The sequence below is a fragment of the Ricinus communis genome, chromosome 3 (assembly GCF_019578655.1).
Source record: "Ricinus communis isolate WT05 ecotype wild-type chromosome 3, ASM1957865v1, whole genome shotgun sequence".
Classification (NCBI taxonomy): domain Eukaryota; kingdom Viridiplantae; phylum Streptophyta; class Magnoliopsida; order Malpighiales; family Euphorbiaceae; genus Ricinus; species Ricinus communis.
The window spans coordinates 23,497,905-23,516,797 of NC_063258.1; the positions used below are offsets into that span (position 1 = coordinate 23,497,905).

General features: G+C 30.5%; 1 protein-coding gene and 1 long non-coding RNA gene across 4 annotated transcripts; both read left to right on the top strand.

Moving 5' to 3' along the window:
* Positions 1–1,075, top strand: LOC112536338. The gene is made up of 2 exons (XR_003080377.2): positions 1–339; positions 469–1,075. It is a non-coding gene; the product is annotated as an uncharacterized LOC112536338 (long non-coding RNA).
* A 10,101-nt stretch (positions 1,076–11,176) lies between these two features.
* LOC8265774 lies at positions 11,177–15,362 on the top strand. 3 transcript variants are annotated; one of them, XM_015724896.3, is made up of 6 exons: positions 11,178–11,527; positions 12,149–12,448; positions 12,542–12,715; positions 12,825–12,931; positions 13,287–13,621; positions 14,328–15,362. In XM_015724896.3, the coding sequence occupies exons 1-6, from the start codon at positions 11,372–11,374 to the stop codon at positions 14,939–14,941; spliced, it is 1,686 nt and encodes a 561-aa protein (XP_015580382.1). In that variant the 5' UTR covers positions 11,178–11,371; the 3' UTR covers positions 14,942–15,362. The 3 variants fall into 3 exon arrangements, with proteins under 3 accessions (XP_015580381.1, XP_015580382.1, XP_002528397.1); XM_002528351.4 differs by having other exon boundaries at positions 11,179–11,527; positions 12,152–12,448; XM_015724895.3 differs by having other exon boundaries at positions 11,177–11,527; positions 12,149–12,715; positions 14,352–15,362.
* Positions 15,363–18,893: the final 3,531 nt, after the last annotated feature.

Here is an 18,893-nt window from a genome sequence, read left to right on the forward strand (position 1 = left end):
GAGAAGAAGAAAGGTGTCCGATTCAGGTTGTTCGCCCAAAGGAATGCCGGACGGGGCTATGATATTAAAGAAATTTTTATTGTTGAATGAGTAAAGTTAGCTGCAATGCCCTATAGCACCCGTAAATGACATCTATATATAACCTCTCTTTTTTCTTCTTTCTTTCATTTTCTCATCCCTTTTCTTTTCTCTTATTTCTTTTTACTATAACAAATCATTGTTCTCGCAGAGAATATCTCTCTCTAAAACTTTCTATCTCAAAAATTCTCTGAAATTTTCAGTACCCACACTTGGGGTTGGCACTTAGGGAGTGGCTTTCGATGGCTTTAGCCACTACAAGTTAACCCCTCATCGATTTCCCTTTATTTTTGCTGCTGTGTTTTGTGTGTTGTTTAGTTATTTTTCTTATATTTTTGTTTCGTAAGTTTTTCTAGTCTTTTTATTGATCTTATTTGGTGATTGCCTTAGGCTCGTCTTGGTGGTTTTCCGTCTCCGTTGGAACCTTGTTCTGCGTATTTCCTGTGGGATGCTGCCTAAGGGCGATTGTAGGAGGGGGGAGGAAAGACAGTTGGGTCTTTGGCATCTATGGTTGCATCACTAGTTTGCTCTTCACCCATGGATGAAGGGCTTTACGCTGCTGGAGTGAGCTGTATGCTTGTGTTGAGCGGTGTACAAGTTCTTCTGATGTATTGGTTTTCAGATCGGAAAATATTCAACTGTGGATGAAGGGGAGTTATCCTTTATCTTTCTAGTCTGATTAGCTTGTCCCTCATCGGATTACTGGTGGTGGCGGTAAAACCAGTATAGATGGAAGAGGGCTCCAGTGCTCAGCTATCACCATCTCAAGGACTATTAGATTCTTTTCTTCCTCATATAGGCCTTTGAGCCGTGTTATTTCAGGGCTTTTGGCCCATCTGTTTAATGGGTTTCTTCCTATTTATTTACCCATCTAGAGATTTCAGGCTGTAGGCCCTTTAGTGCGTATGATATTCAATTTAGAGCTCTGTGTGTATCAGTTGAACTCTGTATTTTATGGGGCCTTTTGGCCAAATTAATGCTAATGTTTTTTTTCTTTTGGCCAAGAAAAAAAAAAAGAAATTATTCTCTTCAATAATTTAGAGAAAAAAAGACAATATTTATCAGTTTATTGTGAAATAAATAACAATAAGAAGAATAAAGAATATTATAGACTTAAGAACAAGAACAAATAAAATAAAGAGATAAAGAAAATAATTTTTTAGTCTCGTTCTATTGAAATTTTTCAGTTTCATTCCATTAATTATAACACCAATTTATAAGTGTAAAGGGTTACAAAAATTGAGTTCTATTTACATAAGAAAATCTATATATATAGACATAATGATAGATATCCAATATAACTTAAACACTTTAATATTATCATAACATTTCCCCTTAAATGTCTATTACAATGAATATATCTCGTTAAAACCTTACTAAGAAAACCCCGTGGGAAAAAGTCTTAGTGAAGGAAAAATAATATATTATTTATGTAGAAGTTTGCACCATAATATTGACTCGTTAAAACCTTTGGTAGGAAAACCAAATGGGACAAAACCTAAGGTAAGAAAAAAAAAGAGTACAGTGCATTAAAATCCCCCCCTCATGAAAACATGACTTCTAACAAATATCTCTTAGTCGGCGAATGCCACTTTTGTTCACCAACTTCTCAAATGTTGTTGCAAGGAGCGCTTTTGTAAACAAATCTGCCAAATTATCAATAGATCGAATTTGATGAACATCTAAAACACCTTACTTTTGAAGCTCGTGAGTGAAAAAGAACTTTGATGAAATTTGCTTAGTTCTATCTCCTTTAATATATCCTCCTTTGAGTTGGGCAATACAAGCATCATTATTTTCATATAGCACTGTTGGGCTTTCTTTATTAAATGGGAGATCACATGTTTCTTTGATAAGAGGATCATAGATCTCAACTATATGCATTCTCTACTAGCCTCGTGCATTAACGATATTTCAGCAAGATTAGATGATGTGGCAGTTAGAGTTTACTTAGTAGAACACCAAGATATAGTAGTGCCACCATATGTAAACAAGTAACCTGTTTGTGATTGAGCTTTATGTGGATCAGATAAATATCCAGCATCTGCATATCCAATTAATTCTAATTTCGAGTCTTATGTATAAAATAAGTCCATATCTGATGTACTACGTAAATAATGGAAAACTTGTTTCACACTATTCCAATATCTTCGAGTTTGTGAAGAAGTATATCTTGCTAGCAAATTCACAAGAAAGGCCACATCAGGCCTTGTACAATTATCAAGATACATTAGTGCTCCAATAACACTAAGATATGACACTTCTGGACTAAGTATTTCTTCACCACCTTCCCGAGAACGAAAATGATGAGAACTCATTGGATGAGATTTATCTATATTAAAACGTTTCAATATCTTTTCAATATAAGTTGACTGATGAATAAAAATTCCTCCAAATAAGTGTTCGATCTACAAGCCTAGATAAAATTTTGTTAATTCCAAATCTTTCATTTCAAATTTATTTTTTAAATAATTTATCATTTCTGTCAACTCTTCAGGAGTCCTAATGATGTTTAAATCATCAATATAAACTGCAATTATAGCAAAACCAAAATTTATTTTCTTAAATATATGGACAAATTGAATTATTAGTATATCATTCATTCAAAAGATATTCACTTAGACGATTATATCACATTTCTTCAGATTGTTTCAATCAATACAAGGATTTTTTGTAACTTAATTAAATATATTTCTCGTGATTTTAAGCTACATGTCAGGCATTTTTAGTCATTTAGGAACTTTTATATAAATGTCATTATCAAGTGATCCATATAAATAAGCTATATCAACATCCATAAGATACATATGAAGTTGTTCTCAACTTGCGAGGCTTATTAAAAATCTAAATGTAATTGCATCCACTACTGGGGGATAAGTTTCTTCATAAATCAATACCAGGTCTTTGCAAGAATCCTTGTGCTACAAGTCGTGCTTTGTATCTCATAATCTCATTTTTCTCATTGCGTTTATACAGAGAAACCCATTTATAGCCTACTAGCTTAATATCATCATGTATTAAAATAATGGGTCCAAAGACTTAACATTTTTCTAATGAGTTTAATTCTGCCTAGATTGCATCTTTCCATTTAGGCCAATCACTTCTTTGTCGATGTTCAATGATGGACTTAGGTTCAATGTCTTCACTTTCTTTTGCAAAATCAATTGTAACTTCATATGTAAATATATTGTCGACGACAATTTCACTTCAGTTCCATCTTTTACCTGAAGTGACATAGTTTATTGATATCTCATTGTTTTCATCATCTTCAGGCACTTGAACCTCTTCTGGGATTATTTATTCTTCTATGTATTTTGTTATAGACTCTTCAGGAACATCAATTTTATGACTGTCAGTTGGTTTATTCTTTTCCATTTTATTTTTTGGATTTTTATCCTTGGAACCAGGTGACTTACCATGCTTCTGGCATGTTATGAACTCATTTTCTATAATATTAACTTGTTGTCCTACTGGGACATCAATTCTAGCTGGAGCATCTGGTATATGAGATTTAGTAACTCTTTTTGGATCACAAAATGCATTTGGCAATTAGTCTGCTATACTTTGCAAATGAATGATCCTTTGAAATTATAGTTCACATTATTTTGAATAAGGATCATGATGATTTAATGATGGCTCATTTCAAATAATTTGTTTCTCTAATTGCTTGTTCTCTCCCTCCAACTTAGGAAACAAAACCTCATTAAAATGACAATCATTAAATCTCGCAGTAAAGACATTTTCCATTAATGGCCCAAAATATTTAATTATAGATGGAGATTCATATCAAATATATATTCTCAATCTCCTCTAAGGTCCCATTTTTGTGCGATGTAGGGGTCAATTGCATAAACAACACATTTAAAAATTTTCAAATGGGAAATATTTAGCTCATGGCCAGAGATCAACTGTATTGGTGAAAATTTATGATAACTAGTTGGCCTAATGCGAATAATAGTTGCTACATGGAAATTTGCATGTCCCTAAGCAATTATTAGGAGATTTGTTTTCATAAAGTGGTCTAGCTATTAATTAGAGATATTTAATAAAAGATTATGCTAGACCATTTTGAGTATGAACATGAACTACTGGATGTTCAACAGTTATTCCAATTAACATGCAATAATCATTAAAGGCCTTAGATGTAAATTCACCGACATTATCAAGACAAATTGTCTTAATAGTATATTTTAGAAACTATGCTCTTAGTCGAATTATTTGAGCAAGTAATCTAACAAATGCCAGATTTCGAGTTGATAATAAACATACATGTGACCATCTTATTGATGCATCTATTAACATCATAAAATATTTAAATGGTCCATATGATGGATAAGTTGGTCCACAAATATCACCTTGTATAGGTTCTAGAAATCTAGGTGATTCATTTTGAATTTTTCTCAGTGAAGGCCTAATAATCAGCTTTCCTTGAGAGCAAGCTGAACATGAGAATTCATTAAATTGAAGAATCTTCTAGTTCTTTAATGGATGGCCATAAGAGCTTTCAGTGATTTTTTGCTGCATTGTTGATCCATAATAACCTAATCGATTATGCCAAATAAAAAAATATTTGGATTAGTAAACTTCTAATTTACTACTATATTTGTTTCAATAGTACACTTATATGTGTAATATAAGCCAAAAGAGAAAACAAGTAATTTCTCCAATACACATTACTTTCACATTGTGAGGATTGTAATATAAAGATATTCTATATTTTTCATATTTGTAGTTTCAATATGATATCTATTTTGGCGAATATCTTTAAATCTCAATAAATTTCTACGAGATTTTAAAGAAAATAATACATTTTTAATAAAGAAATATATACCTCCATATAGTGATATATTTGCTCTTCCGAAGTCTTCAATTATTCTTTTACTACCAGATATTGTATTGACCTAAGTTTATTGCATTGTTAAATGAGAAAAATATTTTTTTAACTTTTAATATGGTTTGCGTGGTAGTACTTACATCATTTGTTCTTAATTCTACTAATGATTAAGTAGGATCCATAATATCTTGAGTTATTGAATTTTGTTTAAACAATCCTACTGATAACGTATTGTGAAATAAATAACAATAAAAAGAATAAAGAATATTATAAACTAAAAAACAAGAAAAAAAAAATAAAAAAGAGAAAAAATAGTAATTTTTTTTGTCTCATTCTATTTATTGTAACACCTATTTATAGATGTAAAGGATTTTAGAAATTGAGTTCTATTTACATAAAGAAATCTATTTGTAGACATAATTATAGATATCCAATATAACTCAAACATTTTAATATTATCATAACAAATTTGAATTTTTGTGTTAATAATTCTTTTATCGAATAATCCACCTTCCAATGTCTTTAATATATATGAATACTATTATATATGTATTATGTCATTAAATAATGTCTAAATAAATTATTTTATTAATTTAAAATAATTTTACTTATCTAATTTAATTTTATACTATTTAATTTAACCACTTATATTAATAATTAGAGAAGATATAATATACAATTAAACATATCACTTAAAAATTTTATAATACTTAGAATTATTAATTATATAAAGAAAAGACTCTAAATAAATTTAACAATAAACTCTTAAAATACCCAATATGGAATTCTAAAAAATTCATTCCAAGAAATTTATCAATATGTTACATAATTCCTTAAAAATATAGCCTTTGTCTACTGGTGGTCTAGTGGACAGAACCATTTGTGCGCTAATCTAACCGGTGAAGAGAGAGTTCCATCCTTTCAAAAATCACTTTAAATAGAGAATTTTTTTCACACTACCCTAAAAAAGGAATTTTATGAAAATAAAATAATAAATATTTTTTAAAATCCTAACTAGAGAAATAACCCCAGCATTTTTCCTTTTGTCTGTAGATAAGGCGGTGTCACTAAATCTAGTTAAGAATTTCTCCCTCTAACGTTAACACATTGCATTTTACCAGGTTGACTGCTTGGTCGAGACAAGGACAAGAACAAATCAACAATCAGTCGGCAGCTTTGAAATTGAACTTACCATTAAACCAAAGGGCTAATGAGAGAATGAAGAATATCACATACCCATATTTTCTTATTTTGCAATTCAATGCATGTATGTTGATTTTGTTCTATCTGGAACTTGTCAGTGGCCTAATAACCGATGCCAAACCAGCTATGCTTTATACTACCATTGATGTATTAAACTAGAAGCATTTTCCAAGGATCTCATTGAAGATTAGTAGTTTTGGTGGCAAGATTAGAGTAGAACTTGCATAATTATTAGATAAGAATAGAATGGAACTGCTGGCCAGTAGCGATTCAAGAGTTGGGCAATTTTTCTTCGGTAGAATATACAAAAGATGAGGAAGGAGATAGATAGTGTGTGGGCGGAAGAGCAGCGTTCGTCACTGCCCCAAGCTCAACACCAACAAATTCTGGCAATCAGGAAATTTCTCCAGGACATGCACTCTGGATTTCTCCTCTCTCAGGTGGTTTGAAGTATAACATATATACCTCATGTTGTAGGGAATCCAGGCAGCCAATGCAGCAGTGTGATAATAAGAGGTTAAAGGGAAAAGGGGCCGATGGTGGGGATGGCAGAAGGACAACATACTCTCCTCTAGTGGGGGAAGTTATGTTGCTTCTTTGTTTCAAATTGTAATAATAAAAAAGGTTAAGAATTAGTTTCAAATAATCTACAGAGATGACTCAAAGGAGGTTTCGGAACCAAGAGGACTCCCACTCTTCACAAAAATTACTCGCGCTCATATTCTCGTCCTGGGGAAAAGGTCCATTTTTGTCCCCAATTTTGCTGTAAAAAGGGAATTTGCTCTTAAACTAATTTTGAGTGCAATTAAGTCCTTAAATTATTAAAAGGTAAATATTTTAAGCTCTCTATATAACAGATAGTTAACACCGTTACTTAAAAGCCCTTATTCGCCTCTTTTCTCTCTATTCTTTTTATGTTTCTCTTCTCTTTTTACTCTTCTTCTTCTTTTTGTTTTTCTCTCCACAAAATATACGACGACCATTATAATTTGAAATAATAACTAGTAACAGGTTGTTCTCCATTAAATATTATTGCTCGTCACATAAATTACGTGCATAAATTATTACTATAAATTTCATAATATAAAGGTACTTGATAAATTAATATATAATATAATATTTATTAAAAAAATTTAAATATTTTATGAATTTCTTTGTCATATAGTAAGAGCTAATGTGTTATTTTATATTTTACAAATTTAATATAGACTTCACATAAATTTATATATAAACAAAAAATATTGACCACTTAAAATAATTCACTTGTGTTAATTCTACTAATAAAATATTATAATAATAATAAACACATAAATTAATATATCAATAAAATTAAAAAATTATAGGATATAAAATAAAAAGACATGTAAAAGAGATTAACTTCAATAAGAATGTGTATGAGAATATTAATGTCATTAAATTACTTCCAACCACAAAAACTTTTTGCATATGTATGTTGTTCATATTATGCTTATCTATCAGCTATAGAACAAGATCTAATTAAGGAAAAGCAGATGCAATCTTAGATAATTTAGATTATCTTGCAAATTTTAGATGAATAAATTTTGATAGAATCACATAAGTAATTCACTTACAATAATTCTACTAATGAAGTCTTATAATAATAATATTGAACACATGAATTAATATATTAATAAAATAAAATTAAAAATATTATACTTTTTTTTAAATATTTTATCTTTATTTTTTATGAAAATTTATATTAAATTATTTAAATTTCATTATAGTAATTCATTAATTTCTTATAGAATTATAAATTATGATAGGATTAGAATTTGATCATTATTATTAATTAATTAATTCTATTAAAATTAGAAATGAAATTAATTATATATAGAACTAAAATAAAATAAATTATTAGTGATTAATTCTAAAGTATTTAAATCTTTATACTTTTTATATATATATTATATAGATTTTTTTTTTTTTTTTTTTTTGCAAAAACATCATTTCACAATTGACCTTTTGTATAGTAGTATGATTTGGCTAGGTTCATGTACATTGCCAAGTTGGGAAATTCCCAATTCATTACATGTCAGAGAGAAGACTCTTCTTTTTTGTTGACATTTAGATTCATGCATGCACATTAGAAATAACAAATTTCTTTTACATAACATTTCATTAATTGAAAAATCTTTGTTTATGAACTCAAATTCATAGCTCATTTAAAAAGCCCATTCTAAGAAATTAGAGGGCGAACTTAAATATAAGGAGAGGAAGAGCCAACTCCATTAACTCAAACACATCCAAATACTTGCCATATGATCGGGCAACTTAATTTGTAGACTTGGCCTACTGAAGATTATGGTCCACAATTCAAAACATGTTAACCAATTCCAATCAAAATTCCCATTCTAAGGATAGATATATAAAAAACAAACATTCAATTATTAAAGTTTTATTTTCTTTTGCTTATTATTGATCACTTTTAGATCGACAGTGATTTTTTTCTTTTTCTTTATTATTAATTTATTTTATAAATAAATATTAGTGGTTTTTCATTCTGAGAGTTTTGAGTTCTACTTTATAGAAGTTTTATGATCTTTCATTACGCGCGTGTTGAGTTCTCTCTCTATAAGAGTGGTGGAGAGAAAAAAGAGATCAAATCTGACATTCAAACAATCAGGTTCATTAAAATACATTTGTAAAGTTGATATATAGTTTAGTGCCACCAAATGGAACATTTTTCCAGCAGAATCGTCAACACGACTGATGATTGTTAAAAGTGAAATTTCTTATATATATTTTTTATGTTTGATGTATTTCTTAATCTTTATTAATGAAATATTCATATTTCTTCTAAAAATGATGAATATATACATTCCTTACATTCTCATTTAAATGAAAGCTATTTTCTTAAGAGTTATTCGAAACTCAACTAAGATAAAATATTATTTCAACTTATTATTTTATCTCAACTCATTTAGCAAAATTCGTTTAAATAACTAAAGCTTGACTTGTAAAATATAATATTAATAATATAATATATTTTTATATTATTTACATATTATAGATATAAAATATGTAAACATATTTATTATAATAAAATTATAAATATTAACAAATAAGCACTATTTTATTAGTAAATATTTTATTTTCAATAAAAGGCTTATTTATACTTTCATTTATTAAATCAGATAAACTCATTTAATTCTGATTAAATTAAAATCAGTTTAACAAATTCAATTTAAACTGGCCTTAACAATAATTATAAAAAATAACATTATGTTTATTAATAAATAAATTTTTAATTATATGATAATTTCTAATTTTAAAAAATAATAATTATTATTATATTGAGTATTAATTTATATCATATTAGAGTTAATAAGTAAATATTTTGAAAAATAATTTATTGATATTATTAATTTAAAGATAATATTAATAAATAAATATTCTATTAATACAATTATATAAATAAAATATAAAAATATTAAAAATATCTAAAAATATTAATTTTATTATTATTTTTAAGATTATTATAAATCAAATATTAAATAAATAATTAAATTATATTTATAATTTTAATTTTATAATCAAAATAATAATTATTATCTTTCCATTAGCAAACTAAATTTTTTTAAAAAAAAAAGAGAAAATATCGAGAGGCTGCCAAGTGTGAATACAACAAAGACTGGCCTCCAATCCAATCAACATCCCTAATCATTTTGTGTGCTTTTAGTGAGTGGTGCCACTTTATCCACAAAGAAAATGAAATTTGGTGTAAATAAGAAAAATAAAATAGCGACACTTATTAATATCCATCCAATTTAATTTTGCTTTCTGAATTTGTAACTAGCTTCTCTTTTTTTCTTTTGATCTACTAAAATTTAACTACATTTGTTTTTGTATTAAATTTTTAATTATTTCTTTTGTTAAGGAAATAAGGTTTCCAATTCTGTATTTTATATATACACAAATGTATATTATTCATGAATGGTATTAATATATAATTGAGATTCTTTATATATAAAACTTAATAAATTAATAATTATATTAATTAATAAGATTTAATAATTTTTTATATGACTAACATATTATTCAATAAATAATAATTTCTTATAATTTTTAATAATTAGAGTAAATTATAGATTTTTTAATTAATAGATTGAAATACATATGTATTTTTTCATTTATTACTTGTTAATAGACCTCTTGATAGATTTGAATATCCATTCGGTTCATTTAAGTCTGTTCGAAAATTTTTGAACCTGTTTTTTTATGTTAAATCTGTTAAAATTCAAACTTCTAAAAATCTGCTTATTTTTGAACGATTTTAAAAATATTATTTCTTTTGAAATCTACTCAATAAATTCAGTTTGTGAAAATTATAAAAGATTATACATTTCTCATGATAGGTCAGACTTAGGTAAAAATTTAGATTCGCATAGCTGGATGAGAGTACACTCAAACCTAAATTTAAAAATTTTAAATTTAATCAACATTACCTCAATTTTGATTCAGTTTGAAATTTCAATATGTTCACTTGTTGAATTAAAATTAAAACATAAAATTTATTTTTATATATACTTTATTTAATTTTATATTTAATGCAACATCATATCTTGAATATATTAGTTAATAGTTATTTTAAATATATTATATTATTATTATTATAGATATATAAGTTAATATCAATAATGTTTTTTAAAATTATTTATTCAGCCAAAGATGCTTTACTAGATCATCCAATTCACAAAGTCTACGTGTCAACTCAAGGAAACCATACTTGTCAAGCAACCTCCGGATCGTACGGCACGTGTCGCTGTAAACCAGCTACCGCCGTCATTTTAAAGAGTCGATGGACCCCGCAATTTATCCACTTACTTCTTACGTGTCGGCCGTCACGTGCTCCTTTTTTACATCAATTGTAAATGACGATACCACCCTTTCGTTTCGACTTCCAAACTAATAACATTTCCGTAATTTCAACCAATACAGCCAAAACAAGCACGTGCCGGTCCCTCATCGACGCTTGATTTCACACGTGCACGCCGTCAAAACACACCGTTAAAATCTCTCATCCCCTCTTTTCTAGGGTTTTCACATACAATCATCTAATAACACCCGATATTTCCTCGATCTCCAAATAAAGAAAATAATAATAATAATAATAATAATAATAATAATAAATCGGTTTTGTGTCGTTCCGTTTCGTTTCTGAATCTTCTCGTGAAAAGAATCTCTGTTTTTTCCTCTTTTCGATCCGGTATTATCGAAATAGTGTCTAGTTAATCGATGGTGCAGTTAATGATATCAGGGAATAATCCGGTAGAAACGGAAACGACGTCGTCGAAGGGAGCGCCGGTGAAAGTAGAGATCGTGGAGGATCCTTTAGAGGAAGAACACGGTCCTCTCAACAAGCGATCCAAGCAATCGCAAACTGTTCAACAGGTAAACTCGATTCCGCGCAATTCAATTAATCAGATCAAGCTCTGTCAAAATTTTAAATTATTAAAACTTAAATAGCTGTGGGCTTTTTCTTGTCTAAAAATTTCTTTTGTTGGCTGCAAAATATTGGTTTATGCTATGGTGAAGGTTGCTTTGGGATTTCTTATTTGTTGGTTCATAAATTGTGTTATAAATTAGGGTTAATTATAAATCCCCACCTTTGTGGTTCGCCATAATGTACGATTTAATCCCTTCTGTTAACGGAATTTGCATTTTTAGGTTCGTAGTATTATTTTTGATAAAAATATGTATGATTTTGAGGGACTAAAATGTTGTACAACATAAAGAGTTGAGGACTAAGTTGCAATTATTTTTATCATTTTCAGGGACTAAAAGTATAGTCAACTTCCAAGTGATAAGGACTAAAGTTTGATGAAATTTTATTTAGGTCTTTATAAGCAAGGACTAAAGTGTAGAGTTGCTATCAATATTAGGGACTAAATCTGCTTATTTTGAAACAGCAGGGAGTGAAATATGTGTTATGGAAAACCTGAGGGGTGTCTTAGTAATTGATGCCAGTTGCTTAGAATTTTGATTAATTGTTTGTGTTGATAATTTTCTTAGCAGTGGGGTGCGGGTGCTAATGCATATCCTGTTCCGCCGGTGCAATATAATCCGCTGGATGAGCCTAGTCCCTTAGGATTGCGGCTAAGAAAAAGCCCGTCGCTTTTGGACTTGATTCAAATGAGGCTTTCTCAAGGTGGTGCTTCAGCACCAGGAACAATACAAGGGACTGATAATACTAATAACAACTCAGTAATTAAGAAGGAGAGTAGTAATAAAACCACTACCGCTTCGAGTTCTACTGACAAACTCAAAGCTTCAAACTTTCCTGCGTCTATTCTAAGGATTGGCAGCTGGGAGGTATGTGATTTTATATGTTTTGATGTATTATTTTTGTTTCTAGTGGTGATTTTGATGTTATATTCTTGGTGGGATTCTTACTATTGTTGGCAGTATAAGTCAAGATATGAAGGTGAGTTGGTGGCAAAGTGTTACTTTGCGAAACATAAGCTGGTTTGGGAAGTTCTTGAAGGTGGTCTTAAGAGTAAGATAGAAATTCAGTGGTCCGATATTATGGCATTGAAAGCTAATTGCCCTGATAATGAACCTGGGACATTGACTGTTGTGGTAATGCCTCTAGCCCTCTACTTTTACTCTCTCTGTATGCATGTGTACGTGTGTTTTGTGCAGGTTTGTTTGTGGGTCACTAAAAACACTAGTCTATTGTGAAATGCAGTTGGCTAGACAGCCTCTTTTCTTTAGGGAAACTAATCCACAGCCCAGAAAACATACCTTATGGCAGGCAACAGCAGATTTTACCAATGGACAGGCTAGCATACACAGGTCCAATTACTTTATTTTCTTCTCTGGTATGATAGGAACTTTATCTGGATGGAGCTATTGTTAAATGTATCCTACGTTTGAAATGCTGTTCTGATGAACTTCATTGTCAAAATTTTGTGCTGCTTATGTCTGTTTTTAACTGAAGAAAAAATTGTAATAGTTACTCCTTTCCTACTTAATTTTCATTTACCTGGTATTCATATACGTCATTTATTTAGTCAAGTTTGGGATACATTGAATTTAAAATTTATTGTATGGGACGTTCTTCAAGATTCAGTCCTTGTTGCAGAAATAGGCTATTTTCTAGCCGTAAGGCAGTGATACTTACATAGAGTGTACTACTATGCTTCTGTAGGCAACATTTTCTGCAATGCCCACAAGGGCTGTTGAATAAACATTTTGAAAAGCTGATCCAGTGTGACATGCGTTTGAACTTTTTAAGTCGTCAGCCAGAGATAATTTTGGATTCACCGTATTTTGAACAGCGGACATCTGTTTTTGAGGATCCAGATGACCCAAAAAGTCAAGATTTTAATAAAGTAGAGATGGGTATAGCATCATCATCTGCTTCTGGTTTCCAAGATCTAGTAGCATCACCATCTGCCGCTCACTCATCTTCCTTAGAGATAGGAGATCATGCCGGTACAACATCAGAGCAAATGTCCCGAGAAGCTCCTTCCCCCAGCTCAGGTACGATTAGCTTTGTTTTAGCTATATTTTCTTTATGAATCTATATGTCCAGATTTAGTTTGAATGTCATAATATTGCATGGGAGAGAAAATGTTTTATATTATTTGGGTCTAGCTGGAGAGACATTGGGCCTCGGGTAAAAGTAGCAGCCTTCCCTGAGATGATTTTCTGTCCAAAACTAATCAGTTATGATCTGTTCTCCCGACACCCCACCCCCCAAATATGTGGAAAAATAGTTCTACACAAAAATCTGTGGAAATATTTTTAGTTCCAAGCAGTATAATATTTTTATCTTTATGTATTTTCCTTTTTTCTTGTGAGGAAACTCCTGGGAGATATTTGGGAGTGTCTAAATGAAGAAATGTGTGATACCATCAATCAAGTAATATAGTGTAAATTATATGTACATCTAATGCTCTAGGGTTTATTGTGATTTGCTTTATTGGTACTCTATTAAAGAACTGTCTGGTCGTGTCCCAGAGTAAACTGTGTCAAAGGAGCATTTAAAAGGAAAAACATTGGCTTTATGTTGAGCGTGCCTTATTTCTGTTTGGTTTACTCTTTACTCGTCTTTTCCTTGGGGTTTTGAGTGTTGATGTTATCCATGTTGTGAAAGTTCTGTAGTAGCTTGTATAAATTGAATCGATATTGTGACTGCAAGTATGCTTATAGTCCAAAGTGATCATCGATTTATCCTCTCAACTAGTGATGGATACTCGTGCAATTGAAGGGAATGGAAATTGTGAAGCTGTTGATTCAAAGGGACTGAGAAACTGGGACCAGATCAAAGTGCCTGGCCTGCACCCGTCTATGTCAATGAGTGATCTTATGAATCATATTGAGAACTGTATTTCAGAGCAAATCACCTCTGGTAATCCATCGCTATCGGCAGATGGATCAGAAGGCCAGAACATACTAGAGGACATCGCCCAATACCTCCTCAGCGACAACCAACTAACGACATCCTCGGATGAGAAAAGGCTCATGGCTAGGGTCAATTCTCTGTGTTGTCTCTTGCAGAAGGACCCTGCCTCATCCCAGAACTCACAGGCTAATGAGGAAATTTACGTTGGAGAATCTGATAATGGAAAAGGGGTTCAACTAAACAACACTTATGAATCACTGAATGAGAACAAAAATAAAGGTGGTATCAAGGACCCTGAATTGAATACGAAGGATGTATCTGGCAGCAAGCAAGTGCCAGGCATGTCACGAAAAGACTCCTTTGGGGATCTGCTGCTTCATCTCCCGCGTATTGCATCTCTTCCGAAGTTCTTGTTTAACATTTCTGAAGAAGACGGCGAGAGTCAAGCCAGATAAGGTTGTCGCCTATTTGGCAAAAATGAAGCTATGTAGTGAATTTCTTTCACTCCCTCTCTTCCTCTCCCTTTTGTTAAATGCAGATTTGCTGGCTGTTTAATATTATCTTATGTTTCTGAGAAGATGCTTGCATTACTTTGAAACTTGGGGAAGAAGTGGGATTCAGAAATTTGTTTTGATGAAGAATCCCTGTAAATATCCTGTGTAAAAATCTCAAGTAGTGATGTTAGGTTTATTCATTTCTGCATGAAATGCATGTTACCCTTATAACTCTACAAACATGTCCTCAATTAGTGATGTTAGGTTTATTCTTGTGCTGTTTGTTTGGACTGCTAAAGTTCTGATCCTATTCCTATTTGGAGCTGATGCTCTTGGGATGAATGTTGAGCGGTTGTGGAAGTTTACAGCCGGATCCTGGAAAGTTTGTGACCATTTCCCTGTTTTTCATTGCCGGACGTCAAGTAATCTTATGGCCAGTATGACTGGACAAATTCTCAATCTCAAGCAATTGAAAATTTTAACAAATAAGAACATAAATTCATAGTGGTGGTGCTGGGGGCATTATTAACCGACATCAAAATAATTTTCCATTGATTGGCTGGAATTCCAAGTAACTTGAGAAAATTAGACAGTTGCAAAAATCAAAGTGGAGCTCTATTGGATTGCCAGTTTTTATTTAGGTTCTATTTGATTAAACTGTTATAATTAAGTATAGTATTTGGTAGGTTATTATTAGCTGTTTGATGAAAAATATAAATTATGGATATAGACATTAGATTAAAATATTATTTGATTTTATAATATAATATTATAATTTTAATAAGATATGTTAATTATATATTAAATATAAAATAAATGCACTTGGTTGAGCCGCATAAAGCCAGGTTCAGAGTTTATGATCATTAATTCACATGTATTACCGATTAAGCACAGAAATTTATTTAATGAACAAGATAATTAATTTCAATTGAAAATTTCCATAAAAATATTTAATTAGCTCCTATTACATCATCCTTCTGTTTTGTCTTGTTGTATTTCCTAAGAGACTCAGTATTTTGTTCAATGTTTATATTTAGATTTATCTGTGACAAAATAATAATAATAATGAGAGACTCCAGAAGATTCTCCAAGTTCTTCACTCTTCAGGCAGACATATAAAGCATGTAGGATCTTTCAACTCCTCTTCATGCACAGCCAGCTCCAAGCACTGCAAATGGAATGTATGGCCACATGGAAGAATGGCTGCATCTGGAAATCTTTGGAACTCCAACTCTATCTCTGGTGGCATTGGTGGATATGCAAGATCCTTCTCACAAAGGCAGCAAATGTATCCAACTCTGTTATCAACTTCTGCAAAAAAAAATTGAATAGTTTATGATTGTTATGAGCTGTGAACCTCTCCATTAATACACATATATTTGAAGTTAATACACATACTTGAAGAAGAGTTCTTGACATTAGAACATACTGATATGATGTGTAATATTATCCCTTTCTGGATGATGCCTGGATAGATGATACTTGAATAACCTTTCTCTTCTTGAAGATGAAGATGAAGATGAAGATGAATTAGATGAATTTTCTGAAGGCTGCTGTGTCTTTTCCTTTGCCCGCCAAATCTTTGAAGACAAGGTAGTAGGTGAAATATTTGAAGGTTCTGCCTTTTTCTTTTCCTGATAACCCTTTGAAGATGATATGGATGGATCGTTTGAAGCTCGAGGTGCGGCCTGTGCAGCTGATTCAGTTTGCAAGGTCCTGCTTGTCTGGCTATTTTCATGCTGTAAACCGGAAGACTTGTGTCCATCGGCGGCTCTTCTTACGTTGGCTTGTTTTTTGTCATGCTTTCCATTTGGCACAGCAGCACCAGTGGCATGAGAGAATTCTGAAGGATGTTCAGGATTTTGAGGATACTTTTGGAAATCTCCAGTTACATGTATTGCTTCTCCAAGAGCATCTGCTCCTGATACTTTCTCATTTGACACATGAGAGTCATGCTGTGAACTGACTTGAGGATTCAAGGAAGCCTCGCCTGCCTGCAATTCGGACTCGGTATCTATTACATCTTCAGAACCCAAAAGGTTGCCAGGGTCATCCAGGCGTAGAAAACTAGAAGGATTAGGTGAACATAAGGAAGCATAATTATCAGGATTACTAGGACTCTCGGTTACGTGTGAACTTTTTGCATCGTCAGATGATGAACAATCCACTAGAGATTCATTCTCTAAGAAGAAGAGTCTTGAGTCTTTACTGTCACTAAACGAGGAGGGAGACCCAGATGCCATTCTAGTAAAAGGAACCTAATTACCTTCAATATTGCAAAAAAATCCTCCTGCATGTATTTAGATTGTCCAATTGAGTAACACAAAGCACTAAAAGACCTCTTTCCAATGCTGCTTATCACAGCATTGATTAATAAAGATATAATAAAGTTGTAATGGAATTGCAATAATCAATTATCCTTCTCTAACATCAGTCAGGACAGAAAAGCAATAAATAAATATATACATATAGACATGAGTATCATCCAGATAACACAAAAATCTGGGTTAAAATAATTAGATATTTGCTAGGAAATTACTATTGTTATTACAATAAAAGACACAATTTCCGAACAAGGGTTTTTACCATCAATCAAGATTTCGAAAACCTACATTCAGAGAAGGGAAAAAAAAATCCAAAATTCGTACACTTAGAATTCTTTGGGCGATATGGGTTTTCACAGATTAATTTATTACTCATTATAAAGTTTACTAGAAACAAAGTTTTAAAACAACCCAGAAAAGAATTATAAGAGAAGATCAATTAGCAGCTAAAAAAGAAAAATAAACAGTGCGATTAATTTAGCAGGTGACTTGGCAAACAAGGAAACGTTAATCACAACTAACAAAAAGAAAAAAAACACAAGAAGGGTAGAATATAGTACCAGTTAAAGCTGAATTTTAGACTTCCTTTTTGGACAGGAAAGAAGAAGAAGAAGAAGAAGAAGAAGAAGAAGAAGAAGATGATGATGATGATGAGAGGGTAGGGTTCTTCTTACTTTTCTCTTTTTTTTTTTTTTTTTTCTCACGTAGCAAGTAGTTTCTTCAAAAGATCAGTGTATAACTGTGAACGCATATATATATATATATATATATATAGGGGCTCTGCTATTGCACACTTGACTCATATTTAGCCGATAATTTACTTTAGTTTTCTCCTAATGTATTTAGGATCTGCAATTCTAGAGGATCCATACTAAAATCACATGAAGATAACACAATTTATCAATGTGCAAAGTGCTTTTAAATAGGAAAATCCAGGCAGTTAATATATATATAATTTTGAAACATATAAAATATTTTTTACATATGTTATTATATTTTTTCATATATAAATTTTTATTAATTTATTATTTAGTAAATAAATTTTTAATTAGATAATAATTTTAATCCTAAAAAGTAAATTTTTAATCATAATTTTAATATTATATTAAAAAAATAAATTAATTTTTAATTAGACAAGAAATCTAGTTTAGAGAATAAACTTTAAATTATTTTTAATATTATATTATTCAATAAACTAAATTTTTAATTGTACGATAATTTTTAATCTCAAAAATAGTAATACTAATTATATTTATAGTTTAAATTATATAATACTAATAATTAATTAATAAATACTTTTAAATATTTTATATTATATTACTAAGATTTTAAAATAGTAAAAGTTAAAGAAAAATGTTTAAAAATCTTTGATTTTTTTATTAATTTTAAAATATTAAAAATACTTATAAGATATTAAAAATTCTATTAAGTTTTATCTATAATTCAATTTACATTATTATTCATAATCAAAGTAATTACAATAATATAGTTTAAATTTTATTTTCTAAAATAATTTATAATTTACAGTTCTTATCAAATTTATCAAACATATTTGTCAATTTTAATATTCCATGACTTTAACTTTTAAA